At 38.0% G+C, this 15,952-nt stretch overlaps 1 protein-coding gene across 2 annotated transcripts; it reads right to left on the minus strand.

The window, feature by feature from the left end:
• Positions 1-13,989: 13,989 nt before the first annotated feature.
• Positions 13,990-15,468, minus strand: LOC122006206 (glucan endo-1,3-beta-glucosidase). Of its 2 annotated transcripts, none has more exons than XM_042561621.1 (3): positions 15,335-15,468; positions 14,873-15,249; positions 13,990-14,779 (listed from the first exon to the last, which is right to left on the minus strand). In XM_042561621.1, the coding sequence occupies exons 1-3, from the start codon at positions 15,462-15,464 to the stop codon at positions 14,162-14,164; spliced, it is 1,125 nt and encodes a 374-aa protein (XP_042417555.1). In that variant the 5' UTR covers positions 15,465-15,468; the 3' UTR covers positions 13,990-14,161. The 2 variants fall into 2 exon arrangements, with proteins under 2 accessions (XP_042417555.1, XP_042417554.1); XM_042561620.1 differs by having other exon boundaries at positions 13,990-14,785.
• Positions 15,469-15,952: the final 484 nt, after the last annotated feature.

The following is a 15,952-nucleotide window of genomic DNA, read 5'->3' on the forward strand; positions in this document are numbered from 1 at the left end:
AGAGAGTTTTAAAATTAAATGTTTCCTTTTAGAAGTTTCTACAAAAGATTAAGAAAAGATTTGATATCTTTCCTTATTTGTAGATTGAGAGGAAGATTTTAATTTTAGAGAAAACTTTCCTTTTTGGAAATCATCCATATGTTTTAATAGAGAGATTTTAATTTATAAAATTTCCTTTTATAACCAACCATGAAGGGAAATTTTATAGTAAAATTTTTATTTTAAAAATTTCTGAAAACAAATAAGGAAGTTTTAATTTTGTGTTTAAAACTTGCCTAAATTGGAGCTCTTAAGGTGGCCGGCTATAGAAGGGGTTAAAAGGAATTTTTATTAAAGTTTCCTTATCAACCAATGTCAAGGAAAATAAAGGGAATTTTAATTATAATTAAATTTCCTTATTTGCCATGACCAAGGATTATAAAAGAGAGGGTAAAGATGTCTTCATGGGTGACAACTCTCTTCTATTTTTCCTCTCTCTTTTCTTCCTTGGTAGTGGTCGTCCATATGATCTCTCCATCTCTTCCTTTTCTTCCTCCTTAGTGGTCGAACCTCATCAACCTCTAGGAGCTTGTTTTGGTGGCCGGATCTAGCTTGGAGAAGAAGAAGAGAAAGGAGGTTTTGTTTCCTAGTTTTCCTTGGAGCTTGGTTGGTGGCCGAGACTTATAATTTCTTGAAGAAGCTTGCTTGGCCGAAACTTGGAAGAAGGAAAAAGAAGGTCTTGGGTGGTTCTCATCTCGGTAGATCGTTGCCCATACAACGTCCGAGATAAGAAGGGGAATACGATAGAAGATCAAAAGGTTGTTGCTTACAAAGAAAGGTATAACTAGTAATTTTATTCCGCATCATACTAGTTTTCTTTGTATAGTTTTGAAATACCAAACACAAGAGGCTAGAGATTCTAGATTTTCGGATTTGTAATTCGAAGTGGTGTTTCTTTTATTTTATTTGTCGATCTTGTGATTTGATTGTTCTTTTTGAATAAACCTAAAGTTATATAAGGAAATTAAATATTGAATTTCGTTAAGAGGCTTTGTCGAGACAGTGGTGGATGTTCTCATACCCAAGAAGGCCAAGTGTCTCGCCATGTTTGACCTGGGAGCCGATTTCTAAAATAAATATTTAATTAAATTTATAACCTAGATGGATTTGGATCTATAATGTTAAGTATCGTTTGTGATCCAAGTCTAAACCGCTACGAACAGATAAGTTAAATTTGGAATCAATAATGTTAAGTTCTGTTTACGATTCCGAATCTAATTTCTAAATAACACAATAGGTTGTTAGGAAAGGTTCGACACTTGTACAAAAATTTTTGTACAGTGGAACCGGTACGATCTTCCTAGGACCAACCAACACTGTGTTCCCTCGATCAACAAGAATCTTTGTCTATTTCTCAACTTTATAAGCCTAATGATGTCATCGTTGTTTTCTCTTCCTCCGATTTATAGGTGAAGGATCCACACACTGGGACAATCCTCCATCAAGGTCCACTTAAAGGCGATGTCTACTCCTGGCTTGCCTCCATGCCTTCTTCACCACTATCTCTCACTTCCTCTGTCGTGTCACTACATGTCTGGCACAGTCATCTTGGTTACCCATTTTATCGAGTCTTACATCAGTTAATTGTGTCTAAGTCATTATCATCTTTTACTTCACCGTTATGTCATTTCAATTACAATTCTTTCAAGTGCAATAAAAGTCACAAGTTACCATCTCATGACTCTTCTCTTGTTCCACAATTTCCACTTGATCTAGTTTTTTCTGATGTTTGGACTTCTCCAGTTTTGCCTTGTGATGACAATAAATACTATGTTATATTTGTTGATCAGTACAATAAATATATTTGATTTTACCCTTTAAAATGTAAATCAGATGTGTAAGTACCATAGAATAGTTTTGATGTGATCAACCAAGTTCAATTAGGTTATGTGGTATTTTGATCCTTGTGTCTAAGTGTGCAGGAGCTTAGGAACACAAGAAGCCACGAGAAAAGAGCTGACGGGCTCGGTGCATCTGAGGGAAAAATTGTTGCAGAAGAGTACATCGATGGATGAGAAGAATGTACGAGGCATTTAAGGGATGAGAAGCTAGGGAGGAAGGCTGCTCGAGGAAAAGGTCGGAGTTGGGTTCGGGTGTGCTCAATTACGGATGGCCGGAGCATCACCCAAGCGAGCGGAGCAAAATTGGTTAATAAGGGAAGCTAACCATTTTCGTATGAACAGTGTCAAAGGCACCTTCAAAAGGCTTGGAAGGCTCTTTCCATGAATAGTATGAAGGCGCCTTCAAAAGACTTGGAAGGCACCTTTAGTAAATAGTACTAGCCTAAAATAACTGTTTGTTGTTGTTGAGTTATGGATAAAACTTTATCCACTTAAAGGCTCCTTGAACCCTTTTGAAGGTGTCTTCCACCCACAGATAGGATTTTCCCAGAGGTATAAAAAGGCCCCTGGAGCTAGGAAATATTCAACAACTTCTGTATTAACTTCCTAGCAGCTTTCTGAGCTTTTCAAAGAGTATAAGAGGCTTCTCCACCTTCATTAAAGGAGATATTTTTAGTGGAGCTTTATAATCGCTTTGGATTAACAACCACCTAGATTGTAACCAAGTAAAAGTCGTAGTCTCTTACTTATTTCCCTTTTAAGTTGTTATTTTCTTTATTGTTGTTTCTTAATTAGAATTGTGTTACTAATCCAAGTCCGAAGAACGAAAAAGGTTTATTTTATTTTTAATAGGAAATTCACCCCCCTCTTTCCGGCCCACCTGCTCCAACAAGTGGTATCAGTGCCCAACCGCCTTAAAAGGACTAACCACTGGCTGAAGCACCGAAACGATGGCCGGACTGATGACCTTCCCACTGAAGTTTGAGGGAGAATTTGCATCTTGAAAGAAACGTATTGAGGTAATTTTCAAAACTGATTTTGAAATACTGTTAATCATTAAATATGGTTTTGCAACTCTCAAGGACTCCCAAGGAAATGAAAAGGAAGAACATCAATGGACCAAGAAGGAGCAAGCAGACTTCGTGGCAAATGGAAGAGTCGAGTTCCACCTACTCAGCGTACTTCCACCCCAAGAAGTAAATCGGATCGGAGATTATGCGTCAGCAAAGGAACTTTCGGAGAAGTTCCTGGAGCTACACGAAGAAACATCCGAAGCAAAGCTCACGAGACGAGACTTACTTTGGAACCAGCTGACAAACCTCCGGATGGAAGAAGGTGAAACAGTCGTACATCTGCACTCGAGGATCAAAGAACTCATTATGGACTAACGAATCTCGGAGAAATGGTAACAAACTGAGATTCATTAAGGTACACTTTAAATGCATTTCCTAGGACACCTAAGTGAATCTCTATAGTCGACTCATTTTATATATCTAAAGACCTCGAAGTCAGTTCATTAGAAAATCTTTTTTCCACATTTGAACTTCACGAATCTAAATGTGTAGAGATGAAAAGGGAACCTAGTCAGAACATTGCCCTGAAGGCAAGAACGGATGATCTATACTCCGAAGCGTCATTTGATGAAGACGAAATGGCTCTAATGGTAAGAAAATTTAGTAAATTCATTAAATCTAATAAATTTAATAAGTCACAGGCAAAGAATCACTTTCGAAGCAAGAGAAAGGTCTGATGCTACAACTGCCAAGGGGAAGGGCACATCAAAGACGACTACCCAGAACTAAAGAAAAAGGAGAAGGACAAGGGAAATAGACCAACAAGATCCAAGCACAAGAATTTGAAGGGCATATGGGATGAATCATCATCCTCTGAGTCCGAGATCAAAGCTTTCTCCAGACTAGCCTTACTGGCCGACCACAAAGAAAAAGATGAAAGCAACTCAGAGATAAGCATCAATGAAGGAGGAAGATCATCAGAGGAAAGCTGCGATGAAGGGGGAGCATCAGATCACGAGATAAGTGAGGTACGTGCAATATCTCCAGAACAATCTTTTAATTTTATCAAAATGCTATCTAAAAGTTTGTGCAAATTAGAAAAAGAAAATGTGGATTTAAAAAGAAAATTAGCTAATGCATGTCCACTAGAATTGTTTGACAATTTGAAAATAGAAAATGTTAAATTAAAAGAACAAATAGAATCTTTTAAAAGTGACTATGCATGTTCATCTCCAAATTTAAATTTTAGAAATAAAAGACAGCTAAATTGGCATAAAAGGAACCATAGGGGTTAAATTAGGAAAATCTCTAAAAATTATGTTCTGCCAAAATTCTTAATAAATCCAGTAGGTAGGAAACTATATTCGGTTCCAAAATCTTTTTTTTTATTAAATTCTCAAATCTTTTTGGTTTAACTAGAAAAATATTTTTTTGTTAGAAATTTTTACCATGCTATCTGATAATTTGATCTACTAATAGAAAATTATTTCAAAATTTTTCTTATTTTTGTTGAATATTTTTTTAAACAAAAAAAATTATTATGTTGTTTGATTTAAAAAAATATTTTTCAGAGTTAATTTTACAAAAACTTATTTTTCTGTGAAATAATATCATCTTCTTTAATTATGGAAAAAATTAAAATTTTTTGACCTTTGGATAATTTTCAATGAATTTATTAACGAATATGGTATTTTGAGTATTAAAAATACGTTTCTAACTTATCTTTGAAATTTATTATTTTTTTTAGGATAAAACATGATTTTTTCTATCATAACACAATTTTTTGACATTTTTCAAATTTTATCTGATTTATTATGAATTGTTTTTCTAAAAATTAATTTTTAATATTAAAAATTCAAGGAAATTTTGAGAACTTTGATTTTTTAATATTAGAAAATCAATTTACCATATCTAAGAAAAAACTACAAAATTTTCAGAAGTGAAAAATAATTTTTGAAAATTAGTTACTTTACTAAAATAAATTATTTCTATTAGATTGAATATCTTTCTATAAAAAATTTTCTACTAGTCTACCTTATTCTGCTTAAATTTGACAAAAAATTTCAAGATTTTTTGAAATCGAAAAGTAAGTATTAAATTATATTTTTTTTCAAAACATAGTTATTAAAAATAAAATATATTTGAAAATTAATTATATAAAATACTAGCATGCTAGTAATATTAGTAATGTACCCCTAGAATTTTTTTTCAAATTTGTTTATCTATATTTTGTATTTTTTCCTATTTTTTTATGTGTCCAAAGGGGGAAAAATAAATACAAGTTAAGGGAGAGTAGGGGGAGTTAGAATATTTTTTTCTTTTGCAAATTGTTAATTCATTGAATTTACAATGGACTTTACTTATAATATTGCAATTTCTTTCTATTTAACCCTAACTTGAACTTGGGTTGATGCACATAAAAAAGGAGGAGAATGTAAGTACCCAGGGTAGTTTTGATGTGATCAACTTGTAGGACCGTTGGGCCGGCTAGGAGGGGGTTGTTGGATAGTCCTATAGAATAAAAATAAAAACAACCTTCCTCGAACTCTTTAAGCTAACACTTGCATAAATAGATTAAGCAGTAAATTAAAAAGCATAAAATAAGAGGCACGAGTGTTTACTTGGTTACAACCGATGTGGTTGTTAATTCAAGGAAGATTAAGCCCAATATCAATCTCCTTCAGACAGAGACAAGCCTCTTACAGCGTTGACGTACAAAAAGAAAGAAGCTCAACTAAAACTCTAAAGCGCACAAGCGTTGGATTTACAGTTCTGAGTTCGTTGAAAAGCTTCTGGATCAATGCTATATTTATAGTCTTGGTCGGGGCGCCCCGAAGGGTTCCGGGCGCCCTGAGGGGATAAACTTTATCCCCCAATGATCATATTGAGTCAAATCTCGATCCTGGTCAAAAGTCTGGTCCGGGCGCCCCGGAGCCCAAAGTCAACAGATGTTGACTTTTTCGTCCGGGACCTCTTCTCTGGTTCAGTCCCGCCTCGGTCCGGTTCTTCTCCTCCGGATCCGCTCGCTTGGGTGATCTCTGCCATCCGAAAAAGGGCTCACCGGAACCCAAGTTCCGGTCTTCTCGAGCAGCCTTCCGCTCCGGCTTCTCGTCCCTCGGAATCACCGTGTGTTTCCTTCTCGTCCACCAACGTACTCATCCACAGTCTTCGTCCCTCGATCACACCCTGTGCCGACCTTCTCACTAGCTGCGTCTCTTGCTCCCCGAGCAATCTTCCGCTCCGGCTTTCGTCCCTCGGAACCACCGCACGCTTCCTTCTCGTCCACCCGGGTACTCTTCCGCAGCACCTCGTCCCTCGGATGCACCGCGTGTCGTCCTTCACGCTAGCTGCGTCTTCCACTCAAGTACCTGTGCTCCTAAGATCCTGCACACTTAGACACAAGGTTAGAAACACCAGGACCTAACTTAACTTGTTGATCACACCAAAACAACCTTGGGGTTCCAACAATCTCCCCCTTTTTGATGTGATTAACCCAAGTTAAGATAGGGTCAAAAATAGATATGAAAATTAAACAATTTTCAATTTTCAATAACGTGCAACAAGATAGAAACATTAAATTTCAAAAATTCTAATTTTCAATTTTTCTACCTCTCCCTAGACTTATACTTTTTCTTTCTCCCCCTTTGATCACATAAAAAAATTGGGGTTGCAAGAAAAGTCTAAAGGTTGACACTTAGAAACTTATAAAAATCTATCTCAATGATTTTCAGAAAAAATATTTCCAAGTCAAGGAAAAATTTCTAAGTCAAAAATAACTTGTGAAAAAATTTCTTAGTTTTCGCTATCAAAAAAATCTTTAGCCCAAAACTTTATGGAAGAAAAACTTTAAGAAAATTGATAACAATTAAAAAAAATTCCTATGCATTTATTTATTTTATTCTAATGCTTTTATCATAAATTTTTAAATTTTCATTTTAATTTATCATAATTTCTTAACTTTGAAGCAAGAAAATTTGAACATGTAGAAATTTGTATAAATTGTAACATGTCATTTTCTATTGTATTTTGAATTTCTAATTTGTAAAGATATTTTGATAGTATAAATTCTAATTTAATAGAATTTTTTTACAATATAATTTGTAAAAATTCTTTTGACAATGTCTTTACTTTGCAAAATTCTTTTGGAAGAATATTTTGTAATTCGCAGAAGTATTTTGTCATAAATTCTAATTTGCAAAAATCTGTCAACAAAATATTTTGTAATTCACAAAAGTCTTTCGGCAAAATTTCTAACTTGCAAAATTCTTTTGTCAAAATATTTTCTAACTTGCAAAATTCTTTTATCAAAATATTTTGTAATTCGTAAGAATCTTTCAAGATAATTGGTAAACCGAAACACTCTTTCGATAATTCAATTTTTAAATCACAAAAATCTTCAGGCAACTTTTCTATTGAATTATTCAATAATTCAATTTTTAAATCACAATAATCTCCAGGCAACTTTTCTATTGAATTAACCAGTTGTTCTGAGGGTAGAGGTCATACCTTACTTACCTCATCGGCCGTTGGTTCTCCCCCTGTTGAATTACTCTCTTATGAAGACTCTCCCCCTTTCTCGATGCTCATCTCGGTTGAGCTTTCTTCATCTTTAGGTGGGTCTTCTCCTATGATTGTTGTTACGACAATTTCTTTAGTCTCGGATTTGGTTTCTTCTGATTCTTCATGAATCTTCAAGAACTTTTCCCAAAGTTCTTTTACGCTTTTGTACTCGCCAACTCTATTGAGATCTTCATTTGGTATTACAGTTAGAATGTAAAATTCTGCTCGACCCGCCATTGACTCGTCACGTTGCTTCTTATTCCAGAGGCGTAGATCGAGTTCTTCTCCATTCGTTGTCTTTGGTACTTCATAGCCAAATTTTAATATTAAAGAAATACCAAAATCAGAATTAAGATATACCTCCATTTTTTATTTCCAAACGGCAAACTCCCCCTCGAATGCTGGTGGGTAGTCGCTAGCTCCGACCATCGTTTTGTCACTTCAGACTACGATTAGTCCTTCTTGAAGCATCTCGGCTCTGATACCACTTGTAGGACCGTTGGGCCGGCTAGGAGGGGGGTGTTGGATAGTCCTGTAGAATAAAAACAAAAACAACCTTCCTCGAACTCTTTAAGCTAACACTTGCATAAATAGATTAAGCAGTAAATTAAAAAGCATAAAATAAGAGGCACGAGTGTTTACTTGGTTACAACCGATGTGGTTGTTAATTCAAGGAAGATTAAGCCCAATATCAATCTCCTTCAGGCGGAGAAGCCTCTTACAGAGTTGACGTACAAAAAGAAAGAAGCTCAACTAAAACTCTAAAGGGCACAAGCGTTGGATTTACAGTTCTGAGTTCTTTGAAAAGCTTCTGGACCAAGGCTATATTTATTGTCTTAGTTGGGATGCCCCGAAGGGGTTCCGGGCGCCTTGGGGGGATAAACTTTATCCCCCAATGATCAGATCGAGTCAAATCTCGATCCTGGTCAAAAGTCTGGTCCGGGTGCCCGGAAGGGTTCCGAGCGCCCCGGAGGGCTCCGGGCGCCCCGGACTACTCCAGGCGCCCCGGAGCCCAAAGTCAATAGATGTTGACTTTTTCATTCGGGACCTCTTCTCTGGTTCAGTCCCGCCTCGGTCCGGTTCTTCTCCTCCGGATCTGCTCTCTTGGGGTGATCTCTGCCATCCGGAAAAGGGCTCACCCAAACCCAAGTTCCGGTCTTCTCGAGCAGCCTTCCGCTCCGGCTTCTCATCCCTCGGAATCGCCGCGTGTTTCCTTCTCATCCACCAGCGTACTCATCCGAAGTCTTCATCCCTCGGTCGCACCCCGTGCCGACCTTCTCGCTAGTTGCGTCTCTTGCTCCTCGAGCAATCTTCCGCTCCGGCTTTTGTCCCTCGGAACCACCGCACGCTTCCTTGTCGTCCACCGGGGTACTCTTCCGCAGCACCTCGTCCCTCGGACACACCGCGTGCCTTCCTTCTCTCTAGTTGCGTCTTCCACTCGAGTACCTGTGCTCCTAAGCTCTTGCACACTTAGACACAAGGTTAGAAACACCAGGACCTAACTTAACTTGTTGATCACACTAAAACAACCTTGGGGTTCCAACACAACTAAATTCAGTTAGGCCCTGTGGTATTTTGATCCTTGTGTCTAAGTGTGCAGGAGCTTAGGAACACAAGAAGTCGAGCGGAAGACGCAGTTAGCGAGAAGGATGACACGGGAAAGGAGCTAACGGACTCAGTGTATCCGAGGGATGAAATGTTGCGGAAGAGCACACCGATGGATGAGAAGAACATGCCCGACATTCGAGGGACGAGAAGCCGGGGAGGATCGAGGAAAGGTCGGAGTTGGGCTCGGATGAGCTCCATTACGGACGGCCAGAGCATTACCCAAGCGAGCGGAGCAAAAATGGTTAATATGGGAAGCTAACCATTTTCGGATGAACAGTGTTGAAGGCACCTTCAAAAGGCTTGGAATGCCCCTTCCATGAACAGTATGAAGGTGCCTTCAAAAGGCTTGGAAGGTGTTTTCAATGAATAGTACGAAGGCGCCTTCAAAAGGCTTGGAAGGCGCATTCAGTGAACAGTGTCAGCCTAAAGTAACCGTTTGTTGCCGTTGAGTTGTGGATAGAACTTTATCCACTTGAAGGCTCCTTGAACCCTTTTGAAGGTGCTTTCCACCCACAAATAGGATTTTCCCAGAGCTATAAAAAGACCTCTGGAGTTAGGAAATATTCACCAACTTATGTATTAACTTCCTAGCAACTTCTTGAGCTTTTCAAAGAGTGTAAGAGGCTTCTCCCCCTTCATCAAAGGAGATATTTTTAGTGGAACTTTACAACCACCTTGGATTAACAACCACCTAGGTAGTAACCAAGTAAAAGTCATAGTCTCTTATTTATTTCCCTTTTAAGTTGTTATTTTCTTTATTGTTGTTGCTTAATTAGAATTGTGCTACTAATCCAAGTCCAAAGAACGAGCAAGGTTTGTTTTATTTTTAATAGGCAATTCACCTCTCTCTTGCCGACCCACCTACTCCAACAAGATGTACTTCATGTATTTCATTGCTTTAAATCTCTTGTGGATAAATGGTTTAATCACCATATCATCACTTTGTACATTGACAATGGTGGTGAATTCTTTGCACTTAAAGAATTTCTTGGTTTGCATGACATGTCTCACCTGACCACCCCTCCACACATTCATGAGCATAATGACTTCTTTGAATGTCATCACTTCCATGTTGTCGAAACTAGTCTAGCGCTTCTCCACTATGCATCTATTCCTACCTAATTTTGGCCATTTTCATTTGCCACCACAGTCTATCTCATTAATTGGTTACCTAAACGTAATCTTTCCGACAAATCCTCTGAAAATCTCTTCACTGTATTACCCAATCTTTCTAAGCTTCACATTTTTGATTGTCTCTGTTATCCTTAGCTTTGCCCGTATGCTTCACATAAACTTACGCATCGCTCTTCCCCTTATATTTTTCTTAGTTACTCCCTGACTCAAAGTGCCTATTTGTGCTATGAGTTATCCTCTGGAAAAATGTTTGTTTCACATCATGTTGTCTTTGTTGAGTCTCAGTTTCCTTTTGCTAGTGGTGGCTCTGGTGTTGGTTCCTCTCCTAGAGTACGGTTTAGTGTGTCGTTGGAAGATTCCCTGTCTAGCGACTCTTTACCTCTCTCCTTATCTGCACTGTCATCTATACCTGCCCTCTTTGTGCAGCCTAATTCATCGCACCCCTCACCCGATTCTACAACTAAACCCCTTCCCACCTCATCGGACCCGCCACACCCTTCACCCAATTCTATAGATGAATCCCTTTCCATCTTGTCAGACACTGGCCATAGTTCTCATCCTATGGCCACTCGCTCCAAAAATAATATCTTCAAGCTCAATCATCGCTTTGGCCTCACTACTGTCACTAACATTACTCCATCAGAGCCCACCACACATACTACTACTCTCAAGGATCCCCTCTGGCGTGCAGTTATGTTTGAGGAATTTGATTGTCTACTTCATAATGACACTTGGGATCTTGTTCCATTTGGCATCCCTCAGAATGTGGTTGGATGCAAATGGGTGTTTCATATTAAACAGAAGTCTGATGGCACTATTGATCGCTACAAGGTTTGTCTAGTTGCTAAGATATTTCATCAGTGCTCAGGTCTTGACTATACTGACACTTTCAATCATGTGGCAAAACCGACTATGGTTTATATTCTACCATCTCTTACAGTTTTCAATGGGTGGTCTCTTCATCAGATGAATGTGAATAATGTTTTTCTTCATGGTCAGTTGGATGACAGTGTTTATATGGCTCAACTTCTTAGGTTTCTTGACTCTAATTTCCCCTCTCATGTTTGCAAGTTAAACAAAGCGATTTATGGTCTTAAGCAGGCACCACGTGCTTGGTACACTGCATTTCGCCAATTGTTACTCAGTGTTGGGTTCACTAGCTCTTGTGCTGACACATTTGTATTCATTTTCTATTCTAGTGGTATTACTATGTATCTCCTAGTCTATGTTGATGATCTAATTCTTACAGGAAATAATTCAGGCGCTCTATAGGTTTCGTTGATCAATTGAGTATCTAGTTCTCTATCAAGGATCTGGGTTCCTTGTCTTATTTTTTAGGTGTTGAAGTTGATTCTTATACAGGAGGCCTTTATCTCTTTCACAAAAGTATCTTCTTGACATTCTTATCAAGACCAACATGGCTGACTCGAAACCTGTTCAATCGCCTCTCACCATGTCTCTTGCGTTGCACCTTGTAGATGACTCATCCCTACTGACACAACCTTATATCATCATCACAGTTGGTAGAATGCAATATCTTTCATTTACTCATCTAGATATTGCCTTTGCTGTCAACAAACTATCTCAGTCTACGCACTCTCCTTCCTCTCTATACAGGTGGGCCATCAAACGTCTATTGTGCTACCTTAATGGTACATGCTCTTATGGAATTCTTCTCTGAAAGCAGTGTTCCCCTTCCTTACATGTCTATTGTGATGCGGATTGGGCCGGTGATGTTGATGATCGCATTTCTATTGGTCTTTATATTATTGTTTTGGGTCCCAATCCAATCTCGAGGAGATCCAAAAAACAGGAATCTGTTGCTTGCTCATCTACTGAGGTTGAATATCAAGTTGTCGCCTCTACAGTTGCGGAGCTGCAATGAGTTTGATCCCTTCTTGAACTTGGTGTGACCCTTGCACCTTCTCCTGTCTCTATCTATTATGACAACATTAGTGCCACTTATGTGTCAATCCTGTGTTTCATTCTCGTATGAAACATATTGATCTAGATTATCATTTTGTTCGTGAGCTGGTTCAAAATAACAAAGTTCATGTCTCTCATATCTCATCATCTGACCAGTTGGCTAATGCTTTAACCAAGCCTCTCCCTAGTCCACGGCTTCATCTACTATGTTCTAATATTGGTGTTTGCACGCACCCACCATTTTGAGGAGCCTTATTGGGATATATCCTCTATTTATTGTGTATATTAGTTTCCTGTATTTCGTATAATTCTTTATTAGGTTTATATTTTGTATATAAACTTGTCTTATGTTCATTCTTGAAATATATGAGAATATATGTTCTCTTAGTAGCTTCTGCACAAACCAGATGTTTTCAAGAGTTCAACTTCTGACACCTATGTTGTGTTTAGAGAAGCAAAGATTGAAGACCTAAGCTCACAGTTGCAGACTCCAGCTATTGGGTAGTTCAAGGCCCTAGATATGACCCATGTGATATCGAAACTTGAACCATCTTCCATCGCCTTTATGAGCATAGCTGAGTTGGTTCTCGGATGATAAATTTACATCATATACTGAGCCATCTACCATCGCACATGATGCCGAAGAGGTCAATGAGATTGGCGTGGAGCCAAAGGGCATTGAATTGGTATTGACCCAAGTTGGGGTTTCTAGGTCTAAGGTTGGGGTTTATAGGTTTAAGGCTATTACAGTGCTCAAAGCGGTCGATTGTGATATCGTCACAGTCATCATGGAACTTACTAATTAACGGTTTAAATCTCTACCATATCAATCTAATAGTTCATGATCTAATATCAATCTTAGTTCTGTGATGAGAATCATTGGATGTTTGATTTTTCTGATATAAAGGACCATTATACTAAAGTAAAATATCTTCTATAATTTATCTACTTATATCTTACTATAAGACCAATCATACTAAATCGCTCAACCTCAACTACCTCTATTTGGAGATCACCAAATCTTGTATTTATTTACCTCACTTTCAAATATTCCAAAGCAATGCTTCAGATAATCCTTTGCTAAATTATTTTAGGGTAAAAGTCAAAAGCAAAAGGATGTCCTAAATTATGCAAATAGTCAAAAAAAAAAAAAAAAAAAAAAAAACACAAAAAACACAAAAAACAAAAAACAAAAAACAAGAAGTATTTTTCTAAAAACAAGAAGTCAAAATGCGCTCTTTTTTTTTTTTTTTTTTTTTTTATAGAATAGTCTTATTTGCAGTTGATGTAAAAGCTACTACTAATTACTACCATGTATAAAATTGATTATTCCATTTTAATTAAAATTATTATATATAAAATATTATATTAAAAATTTTAAAATTATTTTATAATAGTTAAAATCATTTTAAAATAATTATAAAAATTATTAAATAGTTATTATACAGCTAAATCATAAATTTTAAACCTTAAAACTTTAAATCCTAAATTCTCACTACTATTATATGGAAATACTATTTATTAATTTAGTTAAAAATTTTAAATTTTATCAAAATTATTTTAAAACTATTGTATAAACTACTAAGTAGTTACTACACAATTATAAATAAATCATAAATTCTAAATCTTAAAATCTTATACCTCAAATTCTAAGCTCCAAGTATTATTATATTAAAATATTTTTTACCAACTCAATTAAAATTATTTACAATTCATTAAAAATTATTTTAAAATAAAAATACAAGTTACTAAATAATTGTTATACAATTAAAAAAAAGTTACTAAATAACTATTATGATACTGCATAAGTATTATATCAACTCTTATACGTTGCAGCGGATACGAATAATTATTAAAATATTTGATGATTTACATAATTTAAAATGCCCATTTGATTTTTCCTCATTATTTTATTTTATTTGATGGATACAACCAACAACCCTGGACTTCCAAATCAATGCAGCATTTAAGAAGTCGATGAAAAGTCCACATCCACTGCCAGTTAAGGGATTTATTTATTTTTAATTACGATTCAGGTAACTAGTAAACTGATCGAACGTCTGCAAGCCCATCGACTTCATCAATGGCGCCTTGGCTAAAGCTGATAGGGTAAACCGGCTGGCCGTTGGGATAAAACAATCCAAAGTTTTGCTCCACGCCGGGGCTCTTCTGGTTCTCGTTGAACATCGCGAACAGGTAAGCCTCGATCGCTCTCCCAGCCCTCCTCGGCGTCCCCCTTCCGACGTGCCGGATTAAATTTTGGTTGTACGTCCGCGCGTTGTTAACACTCGCTGCGAATCCTCCGGCCGACGGCCACCCGCTCTCCGACACCACCACGACCACGCTTCCCGCGCCAGCCTTCTCCAGCGCGGCGTAGACGGCGTCGACTTGGGCGTCGAATAGGTTCTGGTAGCCGAACTGGCCGTCTTGCACGACCACGCCGCCGGCCGTGAACAGGGCGTATGCGAGGGAGATTTGGGAGGGATTGTCGGCGTAGCTGAAGTAAGGGTAGACGTTGACTAAGAGCGGGGCGTTGTTTCCCCTCAAGAACTGGAGGATTGGGGCCAAGTAAGCCTGCGCCGCGGCTGAGAAGGCGCCGTTTGAAGGCGGGAAGGACTGGCCGAGCACGCCGGTGTCCACCGCCGTCGATACTTTGATCTGATTCTGTAAAAGAGCTTTCATCAACACACAATTGAACTGTAATCGTACGACGACTGATATCATACACGGAACTAAATTTTTGTTAATTACTTGAAGTCCGGCGGAGGACAAGGCGGTCTGGACGTTGCGCATGGCCGGGAGGACGTACTGCGCTGCGGCGTCGCCGGGGATGAGCTCATTTCCGACGGCGATGTAGCGGAACGAGACGCTAGGCCAGAAGGCCACCACGTTGGCTTGAACCCAATTGGCGGCGGCAGAGGGATTCGAGGCCAGGGATTGGAGCTCTGTTCTGGGCACGTCCATGATCAGTTGGATGTTGGAGTTCCTTAGAGCTCGTAGCGCCGTCTGGTTGGGGTCGTACAGCCTCATCCTGCCGATTCCGTTGGAGCGGTAGAGGTTGACGACGGCGGTGGGCTGAGGGAGGTTGTTCCCCAGCATACCGTAGCAGACGCCGATCGATTGTGCTCCTGCAAAAAGAAATATAAAAATAATTAATCATTCTCGATCAATTTGAATGCGATATTAAGCGATCACTGGACGTTTATCGAGTACTCGTAGGAACAGCTACGAGGATGGAAATCAGTAATGCGATGAGGATCACGAAGAAGGCCTTTCTCGTTGCCATGGCCGAAGAAGATATATGAATAATCTCGGTCAGGGAAACACATTGTTGTTTGTTCATTATATAGAATATTATGGAGAAATTGTAGAAAGGTTTATTAGCATAAGTTTGAGTTTGATAAGAATTCTTCTTGTGGATTTTTTTGGCTTGTGAGTGGATAAGGCCAAGACTTTTCTTTATTTATTCACCTAACTTCTCTTAATTATGACACGGTGGCAACACCTCTTAATTAATTATGACATGGTTCTTTAGATAAGTGATACAATTTTCTACATGTGGGTGGCTAGATTAGTTCACGTGAGGAAGACATTGTGTAAGTCATTAAAATTTTAATGATTATGATTATCAAAAAATATTTTAAAATATAATATTTTTGTTCAATTTTTTTTTTTTATGAAAATTAACCTAATGTAAAAAAATTCATACAACACTTTGCATCTCCGTATTAGAAGAAGAGCTTTTGTTGGGAATTATATGAGAAAGTGTCTTTTAAATCATTTTCAATTACACGAAGTGTTTTTGATAAATTGTAAAAAATATGACAACAA

Source organism: Zingiber officinale, chromosome 7B, assembly GCF_018446385.1.
Source record: "Zingiber officinale cultivar Zhangliang chromosome 7B, Zo_v1.1, whole genome shotgun sequence".
NCBI lineage: Eukaryota > Viridiplantae > Streptophyta > Magnoliopsida > Zingiberales > Zingiberaceae > Zingiber > Zingiber officinale.